The 23,909-nt window shown below is 43.6% G+C and overlaps 1 protein-coding gene across 1 annotated transcript in view; it reads left to right on the top strand.

Annotated features, from left to right (window-relative positions):
* The first annotated feature begins 1,277 nt into the window (after positions 1–1,277).
* ME3 (malic enzyme 3) overlaps positions 1,278–23,909 on the top strand; it is a 136,029-nt gene continuing 113,397 nt past the window's right edge. The window contains exon 1 of the mRNA XM_037378101.1: positions 1,278–1,652. Within this exon, the coding sequence (XP_037233998.1) occupies positions 1,464–1,652 (189 nt within the window). The 5' untranslated portion in view covers positions 1,278–1,463. The remainder of the gene's footprint in view (positions 1,653–23,909) is intronic.

Here is a 23,909-nt window from a genome sequence, read left to right as displayed (position 1 = left end):
CCTCAGGGATGCACGTATTCCTTATCTCCACTGCATGAGTGGTGCATCTCCACATATGGCCAATTTGTGGTATTTTAAAGCAAAAGGAAAAAAAAACCAAAGACCTGACCAACCACCTCACTCTCAGAATATATCTGACTGGGTGGGGAAGTATTTTCCCCCATGGTCCTAGTAGTTACTAAGTGGCCACAGTCCGGAAATATGAGGTTTGAATATAATCATTGTTTTATAGCAGAGGCGTAAATATCCTGGGCACACTGAGGGCAACGCATGAACCATATACCCTTTAGGGAGAAATCATAAGGTCATGGAATTAAGCTGAAATAGCTTATTTTATGGAGTGCCTATAAAATGCCAAGGCAAGAAAGGACAAGCATATCCAAATAATCAACCCCTTTCACTCTGTAGTCTGTTCTTTTCTGCACAGACTGTATCATTTGTCCCCCAAAATATGAAAGCATATTAAAAAATACATCTGCAGAAAGCAACGCAAATGGAAGAAGCTGGAGAGCGCCCAGAGCAGACCTGAGCTTCGCCATGGGGACACGCGTATGGGAGCAGTGTTGATCTGAGAGTGGAACCGATCCCGAATCGTCCCCTGTGCTGGGGACTCAGCCAGGCAGTGGGTTTTCATACGAGAAGTGATAGCAGCGATGGTGATGTCGGCATTTCAAAGGATAAAAGAGCTCATCTCTTCGGAGAAACGGATGCAGGGCCCTGCCTTCTTCGGTGAATTGGATATATAAAAGAAATACATGTAATACACGTGTGACCCTCATATGGTATATGCATTGTGTATAGGCAGTATACGGCACATATAGATTTTATACATGGGACGTACAGATTACAGGTAGACTGAAATGCTGAGCTACCCACGGCCGCTCACACTGCAGAAGGGGGCAGCCTGGTAGGGCCTCCCCAAGAGCTTCCCAAGGACCCACAGCTGCCCCCCTCCGCCCCCCGCCCCGCGTCCCGCCGGGGGTCCCCGGCTCTGCCCCGGACCCCCGGCACCAGCCGCGCTCCCCGCAGCGCCGGCCCGGGCTCCCCCCTCACCGTGCCCTTCATTAAAGCCTCAGGGGACAGCACCGGCACCAGCGGAGCAGGGGGGTCGCGGCGAGCGGCTCCGGCGAGCCCCGCGGGGGCGCAGCGCCAGCCGGGCTGACCCCGTCCCCTCAGGCCGGCCGTGCCGCGGCCGCCGCTGGGCCCCGGGCGGGGCGGGCCCGCTGTCCCCGGCGGGGGCGGGCCCCGGCGAGCAGCCCCCTCCCCTCCGCCGCCGGCTGCGCCTTAACAGGTAACGGAGGAGGCGCGACCGGGATCTGCTTCCTGGGTTTCGCTTCGCTTCGCCGGGGTCCGCCGCGCCGTGAGGGGCCGGGCGCGGCACACCTGGGCCGGGCCGCCCCGCCCTCCCCGCCCCGCCGGGCGCCCGTCCCCGCTCACGCCGTCCCGGTAGACGCGGCAGGGCCATGGTGCCGGTGTGCGGCGGGGCGGGCGGCCGCCTGCTGCGGCTGGTGGGGGCAGGCCGGAGGCCGCTGCTCCTCAGCGCCAGCCGGGGCCGCGGCTGCCAGGCCGGGGGCAGCGCGACCCACCGCGGCGGCGCCCTGGCCGTCAAAAAGCGAGGCTACGACATCACCCGGAACCCCCACCTCAACAAGGTGGGTGCCGGCGGGGGTGTCCTCCGGGGGGAGGGGGGCTGGGCGGCGGCAGGTGCCCGGCCTGGGCCGCGGGTGTCCCGGGCGGTGGGTGCCCTGGCAGCGGTGCCCGTGCCCGTCCCCAGCGGGCGAGGGGCCCGGATCCCACCGGATCCCACCGGATCCCACCGGAGCAGGGGGCGAGTGACCGGCGCCCACCCACCGCCTGGGCCGCCCCCTCGGGCCCCCGCCTGGCTGCCCGCGGCGCTGATGGCACTGGAAGAGCCTGTGGGGCAGCAGTGCCCTTGGCTAGGACCTGAGGTCATTTATTTGCCTGAAAAGATGAAAAATTAGGAAGGGGGAAGTGTGGCTTCTCCAAAAAAATGCAACACCGAAACTTGGGGTGTTTTGATGTACATGATGTTACGCTGGCGGCAGTGAAATGGATTGTTGACACCTTCATGTTACAACAAGCATGTTCAGTGGTTATTGCTGTAAATCTTCTTTTTGTAGCATATGTGTAGCAATGTGCGTCCCGCTATCAAAGCAGTGCGTCTTACCAGGCTAAAGTGCTGAGGAAACATCAACGTTATTTACCCAAAAAAAAAAAAAAAAAAAAAAAAAAGCGTTTCGAGAAAGGTTCTCAATGAAGTCTGCAAGGCTTGTAAAATGAGACCCCATAATTTAGCCCCGCTGTATTTTTCAGGGGTAACTAAGACTCTCTTAACTCGGTATCATAGTTGTTAACTGGGCTTAGCTGCAGAGGTCGCACCTCCCTGTGGTCCTGCTGGATGCTCTTCAGGGGAACTGAGCTGACCCTCTGCCCCAATCTGAGTTACTGAGTTACTTCCCATCTAATGGCTCCACTGACGACTTGATAGTATTTAAATAAGGTTAAATAAATTCCTGCCATTGATTATTACTCATTGCCCAAAGCCTGTGCCCACGGGCACTGTTGGGCTCAGCCTGACAGCTGTAGAAGGCTGTGCTGTCTGGCTTATACTTGTCCTCAAATTTAAATTGCCAAAATGGGTAGACTGATGCAATTAACTTCATGTATCGGTCACCACACAAACAAGCGTTAAGGGCTTGAGAGATGTTGCGGTCAGTAGAACCATCTCTGACCTTGAAAAACCAGTGGAAGAGAGACTGAATCTGGTTGGATTGGAGTTAAACTCAGAGGCTGATGGCTTGGAATGGTGTCATCCTTCCACTTCAGAGGACTGCTTGGCCAGCTTCTGAGAGGTGTATGAGGAACCTGCTTCCCTGAGTTATAAGGGCATTACAGTCAGCCCACGGGAAAGAGAGAATAAGAGTGAGGAGGAGCTTTCACCCACAGGAGCTGTGGTTCAGTTTGCTCCAGTGCCATCAACTGCTATCCTGGGAACCAGTATGGGCCTATCAACTCATGGAACACTGGCGGTAAAGGTCCTGGAAAATAATACATCTTGTCCACGGTGTGGGAACCAGATAGGAAAAATATCAGGACTCGTAGACCATCTAAAGAGACCCGATGGAAGGAAAAAGATCGTGTTTACATGGTCCTGTTGTGGCAGGACAGATGTAAAACATCATAGTGTTGCCTGCCGCTTTCTGAAGTGCAAAGGGGTTGTAGAAGCAGCAACTGTCAATGGCTGGATATGTGAGGAATATAAGAGAGTACTTGAAACAAAAATTAGACTTGGGCGACATAAACACCTGGCACATCCAGTTACTGGAAACACGGAGTGAATTATTGTTGCAGCACAAACAAGCTATCGGGCTGCAATAAGGATTTTTACCGTCGGCCAGATTCTACTGTCCATGCTGTTTCTCCTTCCTCCAGAGGTCAGACCACACTGTTCCTCCTACTTAGCAGAACGAGCTACAACTGCACATCATCCATATCAATTAACCCACTGCCTTCGAGGCAAGGCCACAGCTGCATGTTATCAATGCTAATCAGCCCACTGCCTTCCTTCCTCTACAAATTCTCTCTTCCTGCCCTAAAGAGGGTACTGTGAGAGGACTACACTGGCAGTGCTGGACTGATGAGGAGGTGGAGTTGTTGAAAAAGCTGCATAAGCAGTACGAGGGAAGTAAGAACATAAATAAGTTGACTGTGGAGCATATTCTGTCAAAAACAACTAAGCAGGCAAGTGATAAGAGGACTGCATAAAAGTCCTGTAAAGAGGATGGAGAAAGATCAAGCGTGGAGAGAGCATATAAGGAAAGAGGGGGAATACCTTGCTGACATTGGATCATGTGAGGAAAGGGGACTAAGGTCCCATTATAGTAGAAAAATTTCAGACTGGTTAACGTCTACTAAGCTGCCCATCCTTCAGGGAGCTTCTGAAAAGGTGATAGAAGGGAAGGAAGGGTCCCTGTCGCTGATTAACAAGGCAGTTGAAGACTGCTATGCATGCCTGTTTATGAAGTCCTCTGAGTTGAAAGCAAGTCAGGGTCGAAAGCACCAAGTAGCCTACCAAAGCAGTGGATGAAGAAGAGGGCTAAGAAACGGGGCCAGTTCCTCCGATTCTGGCTGTTTTACCTGGATAGAGGAAAACTGGCTGGTATTATCCTGGATGACGTAGAATCCCTAAAATGCAGTATCCCACTGGATGAGGTGCACAAAGTATTCAAGTCAAGATGGGAATTGTCAGGAACATTCAAGGGCCTAGGTGCTTTCAGGACCATGGGTCAGGCTGACAACTCAGCATTTGAAGCCATGATCGCAGCAAAAGAAATCCCTAAAAACGTCGAAGAGATTAGTCAAAATGCGGTGCCAGGACCAGATGGCCTTAGTTTGAGAGATCTTGTTAAGATAAATCCTCTTTGCACCCAACTGGTGGAGCTTTTCAGTCTATGGCTAGTGACTGGCAGTATACCGCACATGGTGAAAGAATGTCAGGCTGTGCTAACATCTAAATTGGCTCTACTGGATATATTGAATGGCATCAATAATTGTCAACCCGTTACTGTTGGTTCAATCGTTTAAAAATTGTTCTCAAGGGTTTTAACAGCGAGTATGACTAAGGCATGTCCCATTCATCTGCAGCAAAGAGGGTTTATAAGATCATCAGGATGTGCAGAGAGTTTAAAACTATTACAGCGTTTAACTAGGAATGCTAAGAAGGAACATGGACTCCTGGAAGTGCATTTTGTAGGTCTAGCTAAAGCCTTTCACACATCATTATGGCCCTTAAACAAAAGGGTGTGGACAATCACGTTATAGCCCTGGTTATGAACTTATATTGTAATACCAACACTCACATTGACTTGAAGAATTAGCAGTCAGATCCTGTCAGGATCCAGATCAGTGTAAAACAGGGTGGCCCACTATCTCCTATTTTATTTAACTTGTCTGTAGACCCTCTACTGTGTAAATTGGAAATGGAGGGAAGTGGGTTTCAACACCATAATGAGAAAGATAACAACTATGGCTTTTGCAGGCTATTTAGTCTTGTGAAGTGGCTCATTGTAGGGAACGCAAAAGAATATTGAAATTTTCGAGGTCTTTTGTGAACTTACTCGCCTCAAGATAGAAAGGGAAAACTGCTATGGCTTTAATATCAAGCCCATTAAACATACATATGTGATCAGTGACTGTCCTCCGTGGACAGTTAATGGCATTCCCTTGAATATGATTGAACCTGGCAGTTCTGAAAAATATTTGGCTTTATTTATTAATCCATGGATTGGAATGTCAAAACCAGAACTCCTAATAAAAATTAATGATTGGTTGCATCAAATTGAGAAGGCTCCTTTTGAAGCCATTTCAGAAAATTGACATCTTAAAAGAGTATACTATAGCATGATTGGTCTACTTGGCAGATCTACGGCACGCAAATACAAATTTAGAAACCCTTGACTTGGCCATTTGAGCAGCTGTCAAAGAACGGTTACATCTACCAGTGAGCACCTGTGATGCCTTTTTATATTCTAGCACTGGGAACGGTGGTTTGGATATTACCGGTCTTGTGGGACTAATTCCCAGTGTACAGACTTGAAGATTGCACAGGATTGCACAGTCTTTGGAAAAAACAGTAAGACAAGTTGTTCAACAGGAGGGTGTTGAGGAAGAATTTGAAAGATTATGGGTAGCAGAAGGATAAAGATAAAATACCATCTATTTGGCACCCAAAAGCGATAACGATAGTACCTGCCAAGGGGGAGGAACCAGTCTCATAATGGGAAGTACCTGTTCCAGATACCGTCTTTCTGAGGCCTTGTAACCGGCAAACCCAAGAATTTATAAATTGGACTAAATTGTTATCTCAGGGCCATGGTATTTCTAATTTTGACAGAGATAAAGTAATAATTGGATTGAGCATTATAGAGGCATTCCTCAGAGGAAACCTGTTAACAGCAGTGCATTTAAGAGCTAGCGTGTATCCAACTAGAGAATTTTTGGCAAAGGGCAGACAAGAGACTTACATTAAATTATGTAGACTCTGCCAGGCAGAAAATGAATCTTGCACACATATAATAATATCAAGCAGGATATTGCCCTGCAGTACAAGATGCAAGGATTAAGAGACATAATCAATTATATGTAATATTGCAAATGAAAAAAAAGTGGGTTGTCTTTCAAGAACCATTATTGAGAGACAAGCAAAATGAGTTGTATAAACTGGATTTAATATTTGTAAAAGAAAGTCAGGCCCTCGTAGTTGACATCACGGTTCATGATCAACATCTTTAACTGTTGCTGCTTCTGAAAAAGTAAAGAAGTGCCAGCATTTAAAAGATCAAGTTCAGTAATTGACAAATGCTACTGTTGTTAAATTTATATGGTTCCTTTTGGGTGGGAAAATGGCATCAAGGTAATTATGATTTATTAGCTGGACTCTGACTCTCTAGTTCCCAACAAGGGAAGGTCACTCAACATTCATCTAACAGAGAGCTCTTTTCTTCAGTGATTGTTGTACATATGTTTGTAAGTCACTCGCGCTGTTGTAAAATGTTGCAAATTGTAATGGTCTTTTTATGAATTGCAAATAAAATGGTTTTTCCTATCTTTCTATCTGTTAGGCAGGATCCAGGGTTGCCTGTGGCCTACATAGGAGTGAATTCTATTTCACAATGGTAGGAAGAGCTGATGGGCGGTAAAAAAAAAAGTGCCTGTAGTATGTAGGGACACAGAATCGTGATGCGTCACCTATCCTGCCAAAACACTAATTGTTTTGATGTAGGTGGATGGGCCACCTTTACTTAACTTGGAAAAGGAACATGTATAATATATATGTGCTTGATAAATAACCCCGTACTATTTTTCCATCCCTTTTCATAATTTGAAGGGGAAGTGTGTGTCTGGATGCAAATTTTGGGATCAGATAGGTGAGATTCAAGAGTGTTGGGTTCTAGTTTCTTGTATTAATATTGCTAGAAATAGAACTATGAATACATTAATTACCTTAAAAATAAGCAGGTATTATATATGGTATTGATAATTGATGGGGCTATGGCTGTTTATCATCTGCTTGGTATGTAGTTATCCAACATACGAGTCTCCTGTGTCTTCTTCTGGACTGGGGACTCCCTGGATGACAACTTTTACTTTGTGTAGTATGCTGGGCTGCATCTCCTGGTACCATTGCAGCATCCATAGAGGTCAACCCCTTAAGAAAGTCATGTGATGATGCAGGATGTTACTGAATATGCAACAACTTTGTAGGCAGTCTGGTTTGAATCATTATTCAGTGCATATCTGTGAGACTGAAAAGAAGAGGAATTGCCAACTATCTCATAAGTAACAGTAATTTGTCAGCATTAAGTGGTTTTGATGGTTTTTTCTTCATCATCTCGTTTGTTCCCTTGGGTGTTTGATGATAGTTACAGAGAGTGACATTGCTAATGTTTCTAGTAGTTGTGCATGTATTGAGTTGAACTGAAAAATTAATGCTTTGACCTTTGCTCAGTGTAACGCAATAATAACACACAAACAGTTGACTCTGTCACAGTTTAAATTGATCTGGCTACTGCAGAAATACATTCTGAGTGTTCCATTTGATAATTTTCAGAACTGAGGCTTTTGTTAATTGTTTCCTCCCCTATTTAATTGGCCATGATAAATCTCCCAGCTGGTCTCCAGCCTGGGTGTCTGCTGTTTATGTCATTATGTTCCTCTGTCAGTATCAGTGATGCAGTCATCTACAGAACACCCAAAGGAGGACAGAAATGGCTGACATCTGTGGTAAGAGCTAAGATGTTTATGCACCTAGATAACTAGTCATTAGTAAATTTCCAAACTTTTCTAAAGAGGCTTCTATTTTTCTGTTGCTCTTAACAGTTTCTTGTATCTGAGGAATTAACTGTGGTCACCTGAAACGGGATATTTCAGACAGTTCGTATGTTTAATGTATGATCGATGGCCCTTTGGTCTGCTGTGCTGCAGTGGTGTAGGTCAAAATTAGGGATCTCAGTAGGTTTTCAGCTGTTGTGCTCTCATCACATAGCAATTACTATTTAACCCTTTGGTAGCTGAATGTGGGCATGGGGTCATTGCTGTTTTTCTGCAGTGGATCTTATTTAAATCTAAGCTTTTCATCTGATTGAAGGCTGCTCTGCAGGGATGGATAGTCCTTACGTCTTTCCAAGAACCTCTGAAAAAGTTCTACAGGAGCGAGGCCACGGGCAGAAAGTGTTCTGCTACTTTCTTCAGCGCCCTGGCTGTTTGATAGCTTTTGGGTGAAGTTTGAAGCGTCAGTCTAAAGCAATGAAGTGTGCGATATTTATTCAACGAAGAAGACTGTCACTCTGGCAAAATCACAGACAGATTTACAGTCTGAGGTTACTGATTCAAGCCTTTGCTTGCTTACTAGGTTCAAGGTGCTTTGAAGCAGCAGCAGACTCGGAAGTCACTGCTGCTGGGTCCTCTATAATACCTTAACTATCAGTAATATCCTCTATCCTTCCAGCTGCAGGGAACGATAAGAGAAGAAACAAGAAGAGCTAGCAGATCAATGCCTGGTGTCACTGACAGAATTCTGGGTGCTTTGATTGTGGGTGATTTTACAGGATACCAGACCTGCTGGCAACAGACACAGTACACCTTTCTCAGAGCAGGAAAAGAATCTTTGCACAGGAGTTAGCAGGGCTCGTTGAAAAAACTTTAAACTAGATTTGAACAGGGAAAGGAATAAAACCAGGCTCACCAGAGATAAGCCTGGGGGTGGCACGCCAGTGTTTAAGGGACAGTGTGCTAGCAAAGTCCTTCAGTCTTCCATCTCCATGGAGGTAGGGATCGGAGATCCATTTGGCAGCAAAGACGCAAGGGTTATTGATGTGTTAGAAACCACAGAAGTGCCTGAGGATGGTCACATAAGAATTGGGCCTTCTCACCTCAAACAGGTGGTTGGATTGATAGTCCAGCTGAAGTGCTTCTACATCGGTGCACGCAGCATGGGCAATAAACAAGAAGAGCTGGAAGCCCTTGTGCAGCAGGAAAGCTATGACATAGCTGCCATCACGGAAACATGGTGGCATGACTCATGTGACTGGAGTGCTGCAATAGATGGCTATAAACTCTTCAGAAGGGGTAGGCAAGGAAGGAAGGGCAGTGGGGTAGCCCTGTGTGTTAGGTAGGGTTTGGGCTGTCTAGAGCTTAAAATGATGGTGGCGATAAACTTGAGTGTTTGTGGGTAAGAACCAGGGGGAAGGCCAACAAGGGAGATGTTACGGTGGGAGTCTGTTATAGACCACCCACCCAGGATGAAGAGGCAGATGAAATATTCTATAAGCAGCTAGGAGAAATCTCACCGTCACTAGCCCGTGTTCTCATGGGGGACTTCAACTGCCCAGATGTCTGCTGGAAATACAGTACAGCAGAGAGGAAACGGTCTTAGAGGTTCCTGGGGTGTGTGGAAGAGAATGTCCTGACACAGCTGGTGTGGGAGCCAGCCAAGGAAGGCATCCCGCTGGACCTGTTTTTGTGAACAGAGAAGGACTTGTGGGTGGATGTGGTGGCTGGAGGCCCCCTTGGGCACAGCAATTGCAAAATGATGCAGTTTTTGTTTCTCAGAGAAGTAAGGAAGAGGGGTCAGCAGAAGTGCCACCTTGGACTTTGGGACGGCTGCCTTTGGCCTGTTTAGGAGCCTGGCTGACAGAGTCCCTTGGGAAGCAGCCCTGAAGGGCCAAGGAGCCCAGGAAGGCTGGACTTCCTACAAGAAGGAAATCCTAAATGCACAGGAGCAGGCTGTCCCTGTGTGCTGAAAGGTGACCGGGGGGGGGGGCAGGGGACGGAGAAGACTGGCATGGCTGAACAGAGAGCTTTGCCTGGAACTCGGGGGGGGCGGTGGGGTGGGAAACCAGGAGAATTTATGGCCGTTGGAAGAATGGGCAAGCTACTCAGGAGGACTACAAGGATGCAGTGAGGTTATGCAACGAGTAAATTAGAAGAGCCAAAGTCCAGCTAGAGCTTAATCTATTGCCATAAAAGACAATTAAAAATGGTTTTATAAATACATTAGCAACAACAGGAGGGCTAAGAAGAGTCTCACTTCTTTAATGGATGCCAGGGGAAATGTAGTGACGAAGGATGAGGACCAGGCTGAGGTACTTAATGCCGCCTTTGCCTTAGTCATTAATAGTAAGACCAGTTGTTCCCTGGGTACAACAAGGAGCACAGCTCTGATGGGGGACAGCTGAGGGAACTGGGGGTGTTTAGCCTGGAGAGGAGGAGACTCGGGGGGGGGGGGGGGCTTATCGCTCTCTACAACTGCCTGACAGGGGCTGTGGGCAGGTGGGGGTCGGTCTCTTCTCCCAGTAACAAGCGATAGGACAGGAGGAAAGAGCCTCAAGTTGTGCCAGGGAAGGTTTAGATTGGATATTGGGAAAAATTTCTCCACTAAAAGGGTGATCAAGCATTGGAACAGGCTGCCCAAAAGCTGTGTAGATGTGGTGCTTAGGGACATGGTTCAGTGGTGGGCTTGGCTGTGCCAAGTTCACAGTTGGTCTTGATGATTTTAAGGGTCTTTTCCAAGCTGAATGATCCTATGATTCTGTGAAAAGCAGGCTGTCCTTTGAGAAGCTCCTCTGTTTTCCAAATCTGCCTGAAGAAAAAAATGAATGGAAGAACTGGTGATAGATGTCAGAAATTTGCAGTCATTTCTTTCCTTTGGTCATTGTTTACTATGTGAAGTTCGTGGTTTTTCTGATGTAAAGAAATTGAATTCCTAAATATTGATCAAGAGTGCCAACACTGTATTAAGCATGGATTGTAAATGAGTTTGTCCAGTCCTTAAATCATTTGGCCAAGCTATGTATTGCATGTAAGAGCTTGCTTGAGTAGGTGTTCTGGGGAAAAATTAGAGGAGGAAGCTTCTTGCAGTTAAGGCAAGGCTGTGTTTCATCTCTGAGATTGGGTTTATGTCTCACACTTTCTGTGTGACATTGGGGAGGTCACATGTGAGGAAGTTAGTAGTTTGAATCCTTGGACAGTAGGAGGAACTTTGAAGGCAGAACCAGTTATGCTTCATCTATGCTGATGAGACTTCTAGTGCACTGCACGTTTCTGCACTATTCAAATACTGTTCTTCCTTCTGTTGTGAAGTATTACAGCCCGTGGCTGATCCAAGTGCAGGACTTGGAAAATGTCAGCAGTCTTCTGAGAGGTTCTTGCAGTCTTAAAAGATGATAGCAGCTGTTCTCAGTTGACAGAACAGTCTCAGAAATAACAAGAGGATGAAGGAGAGCTTGTCACATATTTTCATTAAGCACCTCGTGAAGTCGTTCTTTTTCTTCCTTTGAATGCTGCAGAATTGAAAAACCTAATAGTGTTAACAATGTCAGGTAACTACAGAGAACTGGTAAGAGTGTTCTGTGGTGATCCAGCTGCAAGCTGGGTGCCAGGAGGATATGTTAGCTTTGGCCATGTGTAAGTGACTTGCTGACAGGGGAGCAGCAGTGCTGGACTTGTTGAGAGACAAGTCTGTGGGGCTTCAGCCTTGTGAAAAGCTAATTCAGTACTCAGACCCTGGGAGGAAAGATGGGGCATCTCTTACCCACAACCTTATTTATCAAAGTTACCCTGTGCTTGGTGTGGTTGCGGCTGTGTTGCCTTCTCTCTGATGCTGCTGTCCATTCTCAAGATTTGTGCAATTCTGCTCATCTCAGATGTGATGTTTGTGATTCTCCTGTTCTTCCAGGGACTCTGTCAAATTCATGTGCCCTTTCTGTGTTCTAACAGACTGAGCTGGACAATTCCCTGTTTAGCCACACACCTGTAGGCATTCAAAAATCTTGTCCAAAATCCACTGTAATTTTGTTCATGACATCTGACTGCAGTGTTCAGTTGGAAGGTTGGCTGCATTTCATGCATTTTGCTGGAAGTCCTAATTCTGAGATGAATCACGCCTCGCTGGAGATCTGCCATCACAAACAGATGCAGAACTGGATGTCACAGTTTGTTTTCAGAGTGGCAGGATATTGCTGTATTTGAAGGGTTGAGATAATAACATACTAAACCTTTCTGCAAGGTGCAGTGTATGGATCAGAATTTGGGGTCTTCTGTGTACTTCTGGATACTACCCTTTTGATGTGTATGCATGCTCTCTGTTACTTTTCATGTAATGTGGCATAATGAATTGGGGGGAAAAAACAACCAAACAAAAAAACACACAAACTCAAAAAACCCCAAAATTACCAGTCTGGATCTGTAAGAATGAAACTTTAAAGAAGTGCTGTAGGTGTCTGCACTGTTTCTGGAATGTACTGCTGTACACATTAAAATGCGGAAAGCTTGTTTGTCCCTCAGCTTTGCGATGATTAGAATGGAGCTAACTGAAGGTTCTTTGAATGTAATGTCAGTAATTTGCCACTGCAGCTGAGAAAAAAAAATGATGGGATCTTGCAAACAGCTGTACACAGCAACTGTGGTGAAACAGGCCTGAAATGAGCTGGATTTGTAATATGATTGCATTTAAACAAAATTAGTAATGAGCACAAGAACAGTGTGTCTGAAATGGCAGTTGGCAAGATCAAATTGAGGCAGGATTCTGTTTTCAGATTAGTAAATCTCTCTAAATCCACAAGGTTATGTTCTTGCAGCTGGAGTTTCCAGTCGGCTAGCTTTAGGTCTGGGTAGGCGTGTAACTGCTGAGGTACACACCGGGCTATAAGTGGCTGTGTGACTCCCAGCATTTGTTAACTTGCCCATCTGTTCACATTTTGCAAAGTTATAGAGTATGAGGTGGGCGGAGTTTGGAGATTCCTCTCTTATTTTTCAGGAGCCTGTAGCTAGTTGAGTAAGTTTGAGGGGACAAGTTTTAGACTAGACAAAGTTCATTAAAAAAAAAAATACCCTAAAACCACACCTGGCTTAGAAAGTCCCCAAACCAAAAATGGTGAAAGGATGGGAGTGTGCAGTGTTATTTACCCTTCTTAAGGTTTATGGCTGCTGTTGAAGACAAGATGCTTATGTAGATGAACTGACCTTACAGGATTCTTGTGTTTCTAGGGATATCAAACAAGCAGCTTTCATGGGCAAACCCTGCAGTACATGGGCCACTTCAGACCCAAGCCAAACCGCAGCTGAGAGTGCTTTTTATCCAGTCATGCTCCAACTCTTCTAGAGCTGAAATGTGAGTGAGCTGGAGTGCAGTGCAGTATGATGAGCCTTCAATGGTGTACGGAGCAGAGAGGCCGTTTTCCTGATTTTACTTGTTCTTTATTTCATTAGTCAAGTCTAGGTGTATTGCCATTGACTTCAGTGGAAGCAAACTCTGAGGAGATGAGCTTTGGCCCAGTATTTTGGCAAATGTCGTGGTGTTCTGGAAATATGATTGCTCAGTGAGATTTGTTTTGGCTTTCATCCTGGTGCATGAAGTTCCATTTTTGTTTGTTTGGTGTTTGTCAGGCATATCTCTTTTTGAGTCCAGAGTATCTTTTGGTGGTGGCATTTCTTTGGTACCAAAACATTAGGAACTTGTTGTTAATGTCATGGTCAGCAAACTAAGCCTGAACTAAATCTGTCAGGGTATTAGCCTGAAAAAGTCCCTTTGCTTCCCCAGCTTGGATTCCAGTTCCTCTCCTTTATCATAGCCAAACCAGTAGACCATCTGCCTTCCTGTCTGTCTGCATAATCTCTTGCCAACACTGTCACTCTCCCCTTTGGGATACCACTAATGCTTTGGGAGTAGAGCTCATGTGGAAAAGCTTGGAAGCGCAGAGGAAGCCTGCGGCTGCCAAGGTGAGAGGGGTGCTGATGCAGACCCTGCCTCAGTCTGTGTTGTACTAACCCTGTAATACGTTGGTCCTCATTTTGCGGTTGGGCAACTTTTTATAAGTGCTGAGTTTGCTTGCAGTCACTCTAAGTTATTAACAAAAATAAATTACGTTTGGACCAAAATGCTTGTTGCTGTTTTCTGAGCAGTTTGTTGTTTTTTATACATTCAAAATTGCCTATAAGTTGTGGAAATTCATCATTTTGGAAGCTGCCAACGTCACTTTTTACCATGCCCTTTCTTTTAGAGAAGCCTTAACCCTTACACCAGGCGTGTTTTGGTAGGGCAGAGCAAAGACCGAATGTAGCTCTTGCTTCATAGCGTGGATTAAATTTTGTGGTGCTTGAGTAAGAATTGCACTTAAGTAACAACTGTTTAAGTAGTATGAAAATGGATATTGTTGCAGTTAGAATGGACAGAAGGCCGACTGTTACATCTTTTACAGCATTCCTGTCTGCTGCATCTAGTGAAACAGGTGGCAAACCACCAGTTGATTATTCTGGAAGCACTGTAGATGTTGATGGGAAGACTGAGAATATTGTATCTGGGGTTAGTCCTGTAAACAGTCTTCACTCCACTGACCTCAGCAGGCTTCAAGCCTTGCCCCCCGTAAGTAGCATGACGTATAATATCATTGACATTAGGAACTGTGTGCTGCTATATGTTCAGATGAGTTGTTGGTGCTCATCAGAATTAGTGATGGTTTAATGGAAGCTGCTGAAAGGCTGTGCTAATTCACAAGATGGAGTGAAGAGCAATAGTTAGTGGCTTGGTTTTGATTTCAGATGGATTTCACATGCAGTAAGGGTAACTACTAGAGATGGGTCTGGTGGTGTTTGTAGTGCTGTGTGGCAGAGTTTTTGAGTTTCGTGTGTCAGATCTGGCACCGGCTGAACAAAACTGGACCCTAGAGCAAATTTCATTGGACTTGATTTTGGATAAAGAGAATGTAAATTTAATTCCCCTCTAAATTCTATAGCAGCCACCTCCAGAAGAACACTCCAGCTGCTTGTTACTGGCATTCATTCAGAGCTGAGAAAGAAAAGGTGGGTCTTTAACAAATAACTGCACTCTATTGATACCTCTTGCTGAAGGGAGAAGTTTTATGACCATTTATAATATTTAGGCTCCTTCAGGGCTATGGGATAGTGTTCCTTCTCTGACTTGCTATAAGTGGTGCTGATTTCCCTTCCTGCCCCCTCAACTTGCCTGGCTGATATGGAGGTACTGTACAAACATCTGCTTTTGGCAGCTGTCCAGTGGTTGCAGTGTTTTACTCATTCTTATCTTCATGGAGTACCACTGCCAGCAGGTTCCCCCCTGCAGACAGCACCCAGGTATTTCTAGCACCGAGGCCCTTGCAGAATTAGGGCCTGGAGTTTGATGTTGGAGCTTCCAACGCACGTGCCTGCTGCAGCTGAAACCTGGATGCTGCCCTGCATGGCAGGAGCTTTGCCTGTACCTGTCTCAAATTAAATGCCATGCAGGGCTATAGATTCTCGTCCTTCATTGTTTGTGGATTTTGGGTTGTTTTGTGTGGTGTGGGTGTTTTGTGTGTGTGTGTTTATTTTTTAACCCAGGGAGCTAAGAAGCAAATGGTTATTTTAATTACCCTTGGGGTCTGGATCAAAAAATATTCTTACACTGGCAAGACCTAGGAGACAAGTCAGGCTGAAAAAACAAAGTTTTTACTTTGTCTCTTGCTTTTCCTCTGACTGTTACTAATTTTTTTTTGTCTTTTTTTTTTCCCCTGACTTACCAGACCTGCTACCAAACCTCGAACAGCCTATTGCAGCTTTCACCCAAAGAAATTCTTTTGGGACAGACTTAGCTTTAGAGCTGTTGTGAGCAGGTCAGACAGGCCTTGGTGCTTGGGGGAGAGTAAACACTGTTCTGTAATTCCCTCTCTTTCAATAGAAAGCTTAGCACAACAGCAAACTTGACTACTTTCAGCTTATAATGTGCTCTGGTAGAGATGATGAGCATGTTTTTAATTTTTAACCTCCTCTTTGAGGCCCAGGGGTGACACTTGCTATCTGTCTCCCCAAACAATCTGACATTTTAATAAATGACTTGCATATGTCAGCTGAATACAGTATCTTTCTTTTTAAAATGTTTTAAATGGCAAAGCTTTTTATAGTTCTGCAGCTTCCAAACACAAAATTCAGACATACACTGAGCAGACTGTGGGTCTACCAAAGAAAATAACACCAACGCAAAAGTTTTCTGCGTATCAACGTTTTCTGCTTCGTTTCACTTTGCAGCTCTCTGTTGCACGTCCTTTTCCAACACATGGAACCATGGAACTGAAACAGAGTTTCAGTAAATTTCTCTGTTGTGTGTATATATATAAAAAAAGATTAAGTTCCACATCTCAGAGCAATTTTTTTTCGTTGTCTAGCTTACAAAGTGATAAGTCTAGTCTGTAGTATGTCCATATGGATTAGCTCTGTCCAATCTCATAAAATGTGTAGTTAAGGCTTTACTCTGTTTCTCAACATAAGAAGGAATTAGTTATTTCAAATACAGCAGTGCTATATTCTCTTGAACAAGACATCTTGAACTTTAATTCTGGGCTAATAGATTTGTCACTTGGCCTAGTGGTTAAGTTAACTACAGAAACTATTAAACTCTGTTGAACCTCTATTTTGGAGGGTTTATTGTGAAGCCTGCAGGTAATTTTAGCAGTGATTATTTGCAAATGAGCAAATGGATTATATGTGCCAAATCCTGTCACTCTTGGAAGTGTCCAGATTATTGAGTATTTCTGTTGTCGGGACAGTCTGAGCATGCAAGCAGGGCAGGGGTTGGAGGGAGAGCTGATGTGTGTTATTAGGCCAACTGATTTAGATGGCAGGGGGGAAGGAAGAAGTAAAATCATGGGTTTTCATGTTCATAGCCCTTCTTCTAGAAACTTAATTTATTTTTTTTATCCCCAACTAGATCAGTTGGTCCAATAAACAACCAAACCCAACAACAACCAAAAAACCCCATAAAAAACCCAAACACCACCAGAAAAATGCAAAACAACAACAACAAAAAGCCAGCCAAAAATCCCTCACCCCAAACCTCGGCCTGTTAGCCATGTCCTACCTAACAGGGAACTGGATGTCTTCATGTTGCCATTTGTGTCTGTAGCTCATTGCTGGAATAAAAAAAAAAAAATGTGTGTGCTGTTGATCAGATCCCTTGATCACAATTACTGGAGGGACAAGACCCTACTCTCCCCTAATACTGTATGAAGGTTTCTGAATCTAGCCATAAAATGAGCCAAATAAAAATTACTTGCTGAAGTGCTATGTCCGAATGCTGTAGAAAAAACTAAATATAATCTAAAAGTGTGTTGAATCCCCCATTGATTTGGATTCTTTTTTTAAACAGATTCTCTTTAAAAACAAAAAACTTCTGGGAGTGCAAACAATTTGCACCAATGCCGTGTGCACAAAGTCTGAATTCCAGCAGACACTCTTGCAGGGAAGATGGAGAGAGGTGTGCAACAGTTGCCGGACATGAAAGGGACTTGTACTGGAATAGTTTAGCAGTTCGGGTGCTTTCTGGGTGAAAGATGCAGTTTGCACAAGAGGATCTCAGAGTATTTGAAGTGATGAGGATGTTGGGAAGAAGAATTGAAAACTTCTCTCTTCCCCCAGTGCCTAGCAGATAGCTTGATGCATGAACGTGTTGGAAGGCAGCGATAGATGTGACTGTGTGCTCCACGTAGGTGTGTCTGCAGAAAACTTTCCAAGCCTAAATCGATGCTGATCACCATGTGGAATGGCTTGTGTTCTGGGATGTCTGCTACTTCATACTCACTAGTAAATTTGCTTACATTGGTGTCTTACAAGCTTTGTCAAGTAACAAACACAAACTTAGTTGCTCAAAAGTAATAAAAGCATTTTTTTCCCTCTCAAGTTTGGAGGCTTTTCAGTGCACATACCACCGGGACTTGTTTCTCATTGCACACATGCAGCAGATTCCTCTTAGGCTTGGTAAATTGCCCAGGTTGTGATGTGTAGCAGTATTTATTAGGAGACATGTGTGACGTGCCTTTCACTCCATGTGCTGATGCCAGCAGCTTTTATAAGTCTAGGAGGGGGGGGAAATATGCTTGAAACAGCACAGGGGTCTCCCTGAGCATTGCTCTTTGGTTTTTAAGAGGCAGCATAGGCTTAAGCCATTGGGAGGCTTTCTGCTGATTTCAATCAACTTTGCATCAAGCCTTTTTTGAATTTAGGAATAAGCAGCTGCACCATTCAAGACATAAGATCATTTGATCACAAAAGGGTAAGATTAAAGGCAGTATAGTGTGAAACTTCACTGTCTTGCTCTGTTAGTAGATAGTAATTTAAATGGAAGCATATGTGAAAAAGTGTTAATTGTTTAAGCCAAAATCTCAAAGAAAAAATGGAATTTGCTAATATAATCAATCTCTACTGACAGAGAATCATGTAAAGGCCCCAGTTGTTTCCACAGTTGTATGTCCCAAAAGTCAAAAGTGCCTTTTAGTACTCTTTATTGTAGCATTATTTGTCCAAGCTTATTCATTTTCCTTATGAGCTTTTGGAGCAACCAACTCAGTGATGCTGTTCTAATGCCAAAAGCTGTCCTCTGGCATGCAGGCAGGAAGAGCTGGACTTCTTCACGAGACCTGCTGGAAGAAAAATAAGGGCACTAAGCAAAGATACCTTGGAAAGCTTGAAGCTGCCCTGGAGAGTTCTTGTAGCTTAGTACAACTTACAGAAGTTCTTTTGAATTGTGACCTTCCAAATGTCCACTAGTCAAGGGTAACTGGGATTATGAAACCAGAATGAATGCATGACTGATGCTGAAACTGGGCTACTCTCCCTGAAGGCAAGTAATTGTTTTGGATTTAACATGTTAACTGTATTTGAAGTTATAAGGTAATGAAGTCATTTCTCATATAAATAGAAAAGACATGATGCAAAGGTGCTGGAAAGCAACAGCAAGGCTCTGACTGCTGCTGGAAAACAGGTTTGGTGTTGGCCATTTTTTACAAGTTAATTGTATTTTAAAGATAAGCTTTAATGGATTTGGCAGTGAGAATGGAACTGTAACCAGATATTGTTGTTTTGTACAAGTGCCTTTCAGGTTTCTCTGCAAGGTCAAACGTCCTATTGACTGGCAACTGGACTGCTTGGCTTGTGGTAATCTAACTGGTATTTGGGGGAGTTGCAAAACAAATTTCTCACTGAAGCCAATGTAGAAGTGTATGAGCATCCAGCAGTTTCATTTCCTGCAAAGCTGGGAACCCTTGTAGGACTTCTTAGGATTTCCTGCAGGGAAAGAAGGGTATTAATCTTGTTTGACTTGAAGTATCATAATATTTGCGCTGCAACTTGTAACACAGAGCAAGAAGTTTTCAATTAGTATTTCCTGAGGAACAGCAAATTCAGTAAAGTGGACGCTTTTAACGTTTTATTTTTTTGTCAGAGAATAAACAAAGCAACTCACAGGAGCTTGAATGTTCCATATTGCTGGAATAGGGAAGAAGAGTGGTGAACATGGTAGCAGGTCTACTAGGAAGCAATGGACAGCTGAAACCATTCTCAAATCTTTCTTGATGTCTGCTTGGCATTATCATAATATCATTTCTGAACTGTAGTGCTGTATCAAGTGTGCTTGCAGGAGGCATAAACTTCAGTTTTGTTGATGAAACAGTCACTTGGTCAGTTCACTACTGCTCTTGACATTCCTAGTGTGGCAAAGGTTTGGTTTTTTTTCAGCTCTGAGCTGATTGCTATGAACCTTGATTTGGGATCCAAACACCCAAACCAAATCTGCTTGAAGTCCTGTGTGCCTTTTCCCATTTGGGTCTGTAGTAATTTCATACTGTGGGAAGTGTTTTATGTCTCTTAAAAAGAGGCTTCAACTTTAACTTTGTGACAGCAGTACTTTGTCCTACCCTGGCAGAAGAATGCAGCTAGGAGAGCTGAGGCACATGGGCTGAGGAGCCTTTAGTGTGCGAATTTCCCGATCTGCAGTGCACGTGGTGGTGGGACCATCTGGATGCATGTTACTTCAAATATCGCAGATATTCCTCATCTCCATTCTGTATGAGATGGGCCAGATATCTGGGACTTCTGGGCATCCAGCAACTGCTTTGCATATAGTCTGTACATATCCAGAGTCTGATCATCTTTTGGATGCATTGAAGTTGTTGTCCACTTGCAAATTGTTCTGCATGTAAGACTAGCTGTGAGCCAGCTTCTGGACTTTCAGAAATCCTGGGGCGATAACCTAAGTCCTTACATTTTTCCCCAATAAATGATCTAGGTGGAAATAGAGGGCATGCCTTGAGATACTGGTATGTGAGAGAGTAGCTCTCAAAGCTCATTCTGTAGAAAGAACATCTATATACGTGTTTGGTAATTCACCTGACAAATATGAGGTGAAGAAAAAAGACACTAGAAGCTGTAAAGGAACTTACTTATTACTCTAGAAGTTAAGAAAAATCTTCATTATCTAGAATGTACCACTTAGGTTTAGAATTTTCTCCAGTTTGAGCCTGAAGTGGAGACACATTACTTTTTCAGTCCAGTGATATTGTGGTTAGACATGTCATCCCTGGCTGTGGTTGCCAGATTGTGGCAAAATGTAGGAACTATTGAGTTTGAATGTCGTATCTTGAGGGGAAAAAAAAAAAAGGAAAGAAAAAGTAATTCTTCCAGTCACATTTTTTGGTTTATTATTTCTTACTCCTAATTCTTGGGGGCATTCAGCACATAATATGACTTCCAGGGCATGTATCATTCAGCTTCTGCTTTTCTTTAATGAGATTCATTCAGGCATTGCAGTTCAAGCTATTGGAGTCCTAACATGCTTGCTGCATTACATTTAACACTTCTGAGCTCTGTTGTTCCTTACCAAATAGTTATGGAGGGTAGTTTCTGAGTCACTAATATGCATTGGAGAAAGGATCAGGCACTCACAGGCATCACGTTGGCATATTGTATTTCCCATTTAGGTTTGGAGCACTCTTCTGAGACAGGGAAATAGTTATTTTCACTTCAGTGAGCGACTGAATTTAGCTTGCCCAATGTAATAAGGGACATTTATGGCAGACCAAGTAACTGAACGTAAGTACCTCCAAATTAATTCCCTGACCATTCAGCCAGCATGCCTGTTTGCTCAGTTGTCTTATCATAGCATCTTTTGTCTGTACCAAGAGTGATCTCAACCACACAGCCTGGTAGAAACATATGTGATACATCAACTGCATGCATCACATGCCATCAAATATACATTGTTTTATAAAACAAAAAGCATTTTGTGAAATGTTTCCCAAAAGTTGTGGGCAAAGGAAGTGAGGATAATAAGGAGCTGTTCTAGTTGTTTGCTAGAGCTCACTTCATTTTTTTCCCATTAATATACTTCGTGAATCACTTACATTTTCTGGGTTTATTATGTAACAGTTCAAAACTTCCAGTCACACTGTGTACGCTACAGATGCCAATACCTGTAAACTTGAGGTAATTACCTTTTCTACATTATTAAAGTAGTAATTCAAAGAGAGAACCAAAACAGGGCAAATACTTATGTTTAAAGCTAGTGGGCCAGAGGTCTCGGTGTGATGTGTGGTCCCTCTGTGGCTGCTTTCTTAAGCATCTGAACAGGCAGATGCTACAACCGGCGATTTCTTAGAAATTGAGAGCCTGTTGGCCTGACTTTCCTCTCATCCTATTTAATGATACCTTCCAGCAAATGTGTAGGACTAGGTCCAAAGCAGATTGAATGTGATGGGAAACAAATGAGTAATTACAGCCCTTTGCAGGAAAGTATTCAGAGTTACAGCCTTATTGGCTTCATATTGTTTAAGAAAGTGCTTTGCTGAACTAGGGCATAGGTTTTTGATTTAGTATCCCACTGCTATTAAGACTATGAGTGTCTTCTGGCTAAAGCCTATCTGAGGAGTGGCTTTATGGGAGCACAACTGGGTTTTAAACAAGTGGTGATGCACTTCTGCTCTGCATTCAGAGGGAGAAGAAGCAAAAATAAAACCCCAACAATAATGTATCTGTATTATTGAGTACCAGACAGAAGAAAATTAAGTGCAGAAATGAAATGAACTTCCAAGATGAGGTTCAGACAGCTTATAATGTCTCCAGTAGGCATTTGCTTTAGTTAATAAACCAGAAGAAAAACACAGTCACTTCAGGTATTAAAAATTTTGAATGTATAGATTTGCTCTCAGCTTTGCACTGCAGAGGCCATATGGAAATTTTTCACTGAATTGCTTTCTTCCTTTAATTTAAAAAAAGAGCAGCAGAACAGTAACTGATGAAAGGAAAGTCCTGAAGCAGTATGACAGTCCGTTTTATTAGTGGTGGATTTAGATCCTACATTCTTTAACGCTAGCGTAGGGGTTTGACCTGTCCTTCCGACGTACTATGCAGTAACGGAGCAGTTTAATTAAAGCATGATTGATTAAAGACACACATTAAGAGCGTTCGCAGTCAGGGTCTGTCTCCAAGCCATGGAGAGCAAACTTTTTCTCCTCCCCAAATAGTTAGATGTTAAATTTTGGTTCACTCTCTCTGCCTTGGTGCAAAACTACATATTCTGACACATTTGCTATTCAGGTTCACAATTGCCTGTCCCCAACTCCTAGGTTTGGGAAGTTAGGGAAAACAAGCAAAGTATAGCGGTAGTAAGAAGCATAGTGAGGATTGCCTGTGAGGTATAACAGAAGGACTAAAACCCTACAGCCATGGCAAACTCAGTCTCTCTTCTACATACTAGGCACCTTTGCAAGTAAAAGGTCTGTATTTCTTGAAAAGAAAACTGAGATCAGCAGCATTTTGTAAATGTTTGTGTTATGATCTTGGAGATCCTTAGATGCAATGCTTACAGTCAAGAAGTGGAATCCTATCCATATAGAAAGACTTATACTTGACAGCGTGTTTGTGATTATGCACAAATTCTGTGATCTGGTGGGGAAATTCAGTGGTAGAAAGATTTGTGAATAACTTGAATGCAGACGACCAGATACGTGTTTAAAAAAAAAAAATAATAAAAATACTCCAAGGCATGGATTTTCAGTGAGGACAAAAATAAACCTGGAATGTTTGCTTCATGCTGAGTCTTAGCAATGCTGTTCCAACATAAACATAGTTTAGAAGTTGTTGGCTTTTGGAAAAAACTTTTTTTTAACGTCTTTAAGTTATTCAGGTAACCTCAAACTTTGCAGAACTGCTTTCTTTTTTTCTGAGGAGAAGGTGGCTTGGAGAAGTGTCGGGGCAACTTTTACGCAGAAAATTTGACTGAGACCGACATAATGGAATAGAGAGGTACCCGATTCTATAAACCTCTTATATCTAAGAGGAAGCTAATGTAAAATGTGCAACTGAGGGGCACCCCTCTGCACTAACACATTTTAGTCTGAAGTAAGATTTTCATAGGTACAAAATATACATCCCCAACAGTACAGGATTTGAGCAACTAGAGTAATTTGGATACTCATCAAAGTAGAACTTTATGTGAAATTTGTCTGAAATGACTTTTTCTCTTCCCCCCCTCCTCCCATAAGCAAGCACATGTATGTGCCTAGACCATGATTTTTGGCAGGATCTGGCCTCTTCATTCTGAGTCCTAATTCACCCCCACTGTTCTCTGAAATGAAAATCTGATTCTCCTGCAGAAAGAGACATTGCTACTGCCATCTGCAAAACATCAGCACCTTCTACATCATGCTAAAATCACTCTGACCTCTCGGCATATGATGACTTTTAAAAGAATGTTCAAAGGCATATCCTTATCTTATGTTAAACGCTGGTGTTAAGAGACTGAATATGTCTTGTCATGTAACCAATTTGTTAGGTGGGCATCAGTTAATTTATGGTGCTGTTTAGCAGTCACTAATTCATACTTCAGTTCGTGTATTCTGGTGGTGAACAAATGACACGTTTATCTACTTTGTATTAACCTGTTATTTTGTGTGCTTCTGTATTTTTGCAATCAAAAACGTTTCTGTGAAGCAAAAACAGCTTTCAGGTGCTGAGTTTTGAATAGTACTTTCTGGATGTATTTGCACAAACCATCTTCTTTTAGAGTTCTCTTT

Source organism: Falco rusticolus, chromosome 2, assembly GCF_015220075.1.
Source record: "Falco rusticolus isolate bFalRus1 chromosome 2, bFalRus1.pri, whole genome shotgun sequence".
Lineage (NCBI taxonomy): Eukaryota > Metazoa > Chordata > Aves > Falconiformes > Falconidae > Falco > Falco rusticolus.
This window is presented reverse-complemented; position numbering and strand designations above follow the sequence as displayed.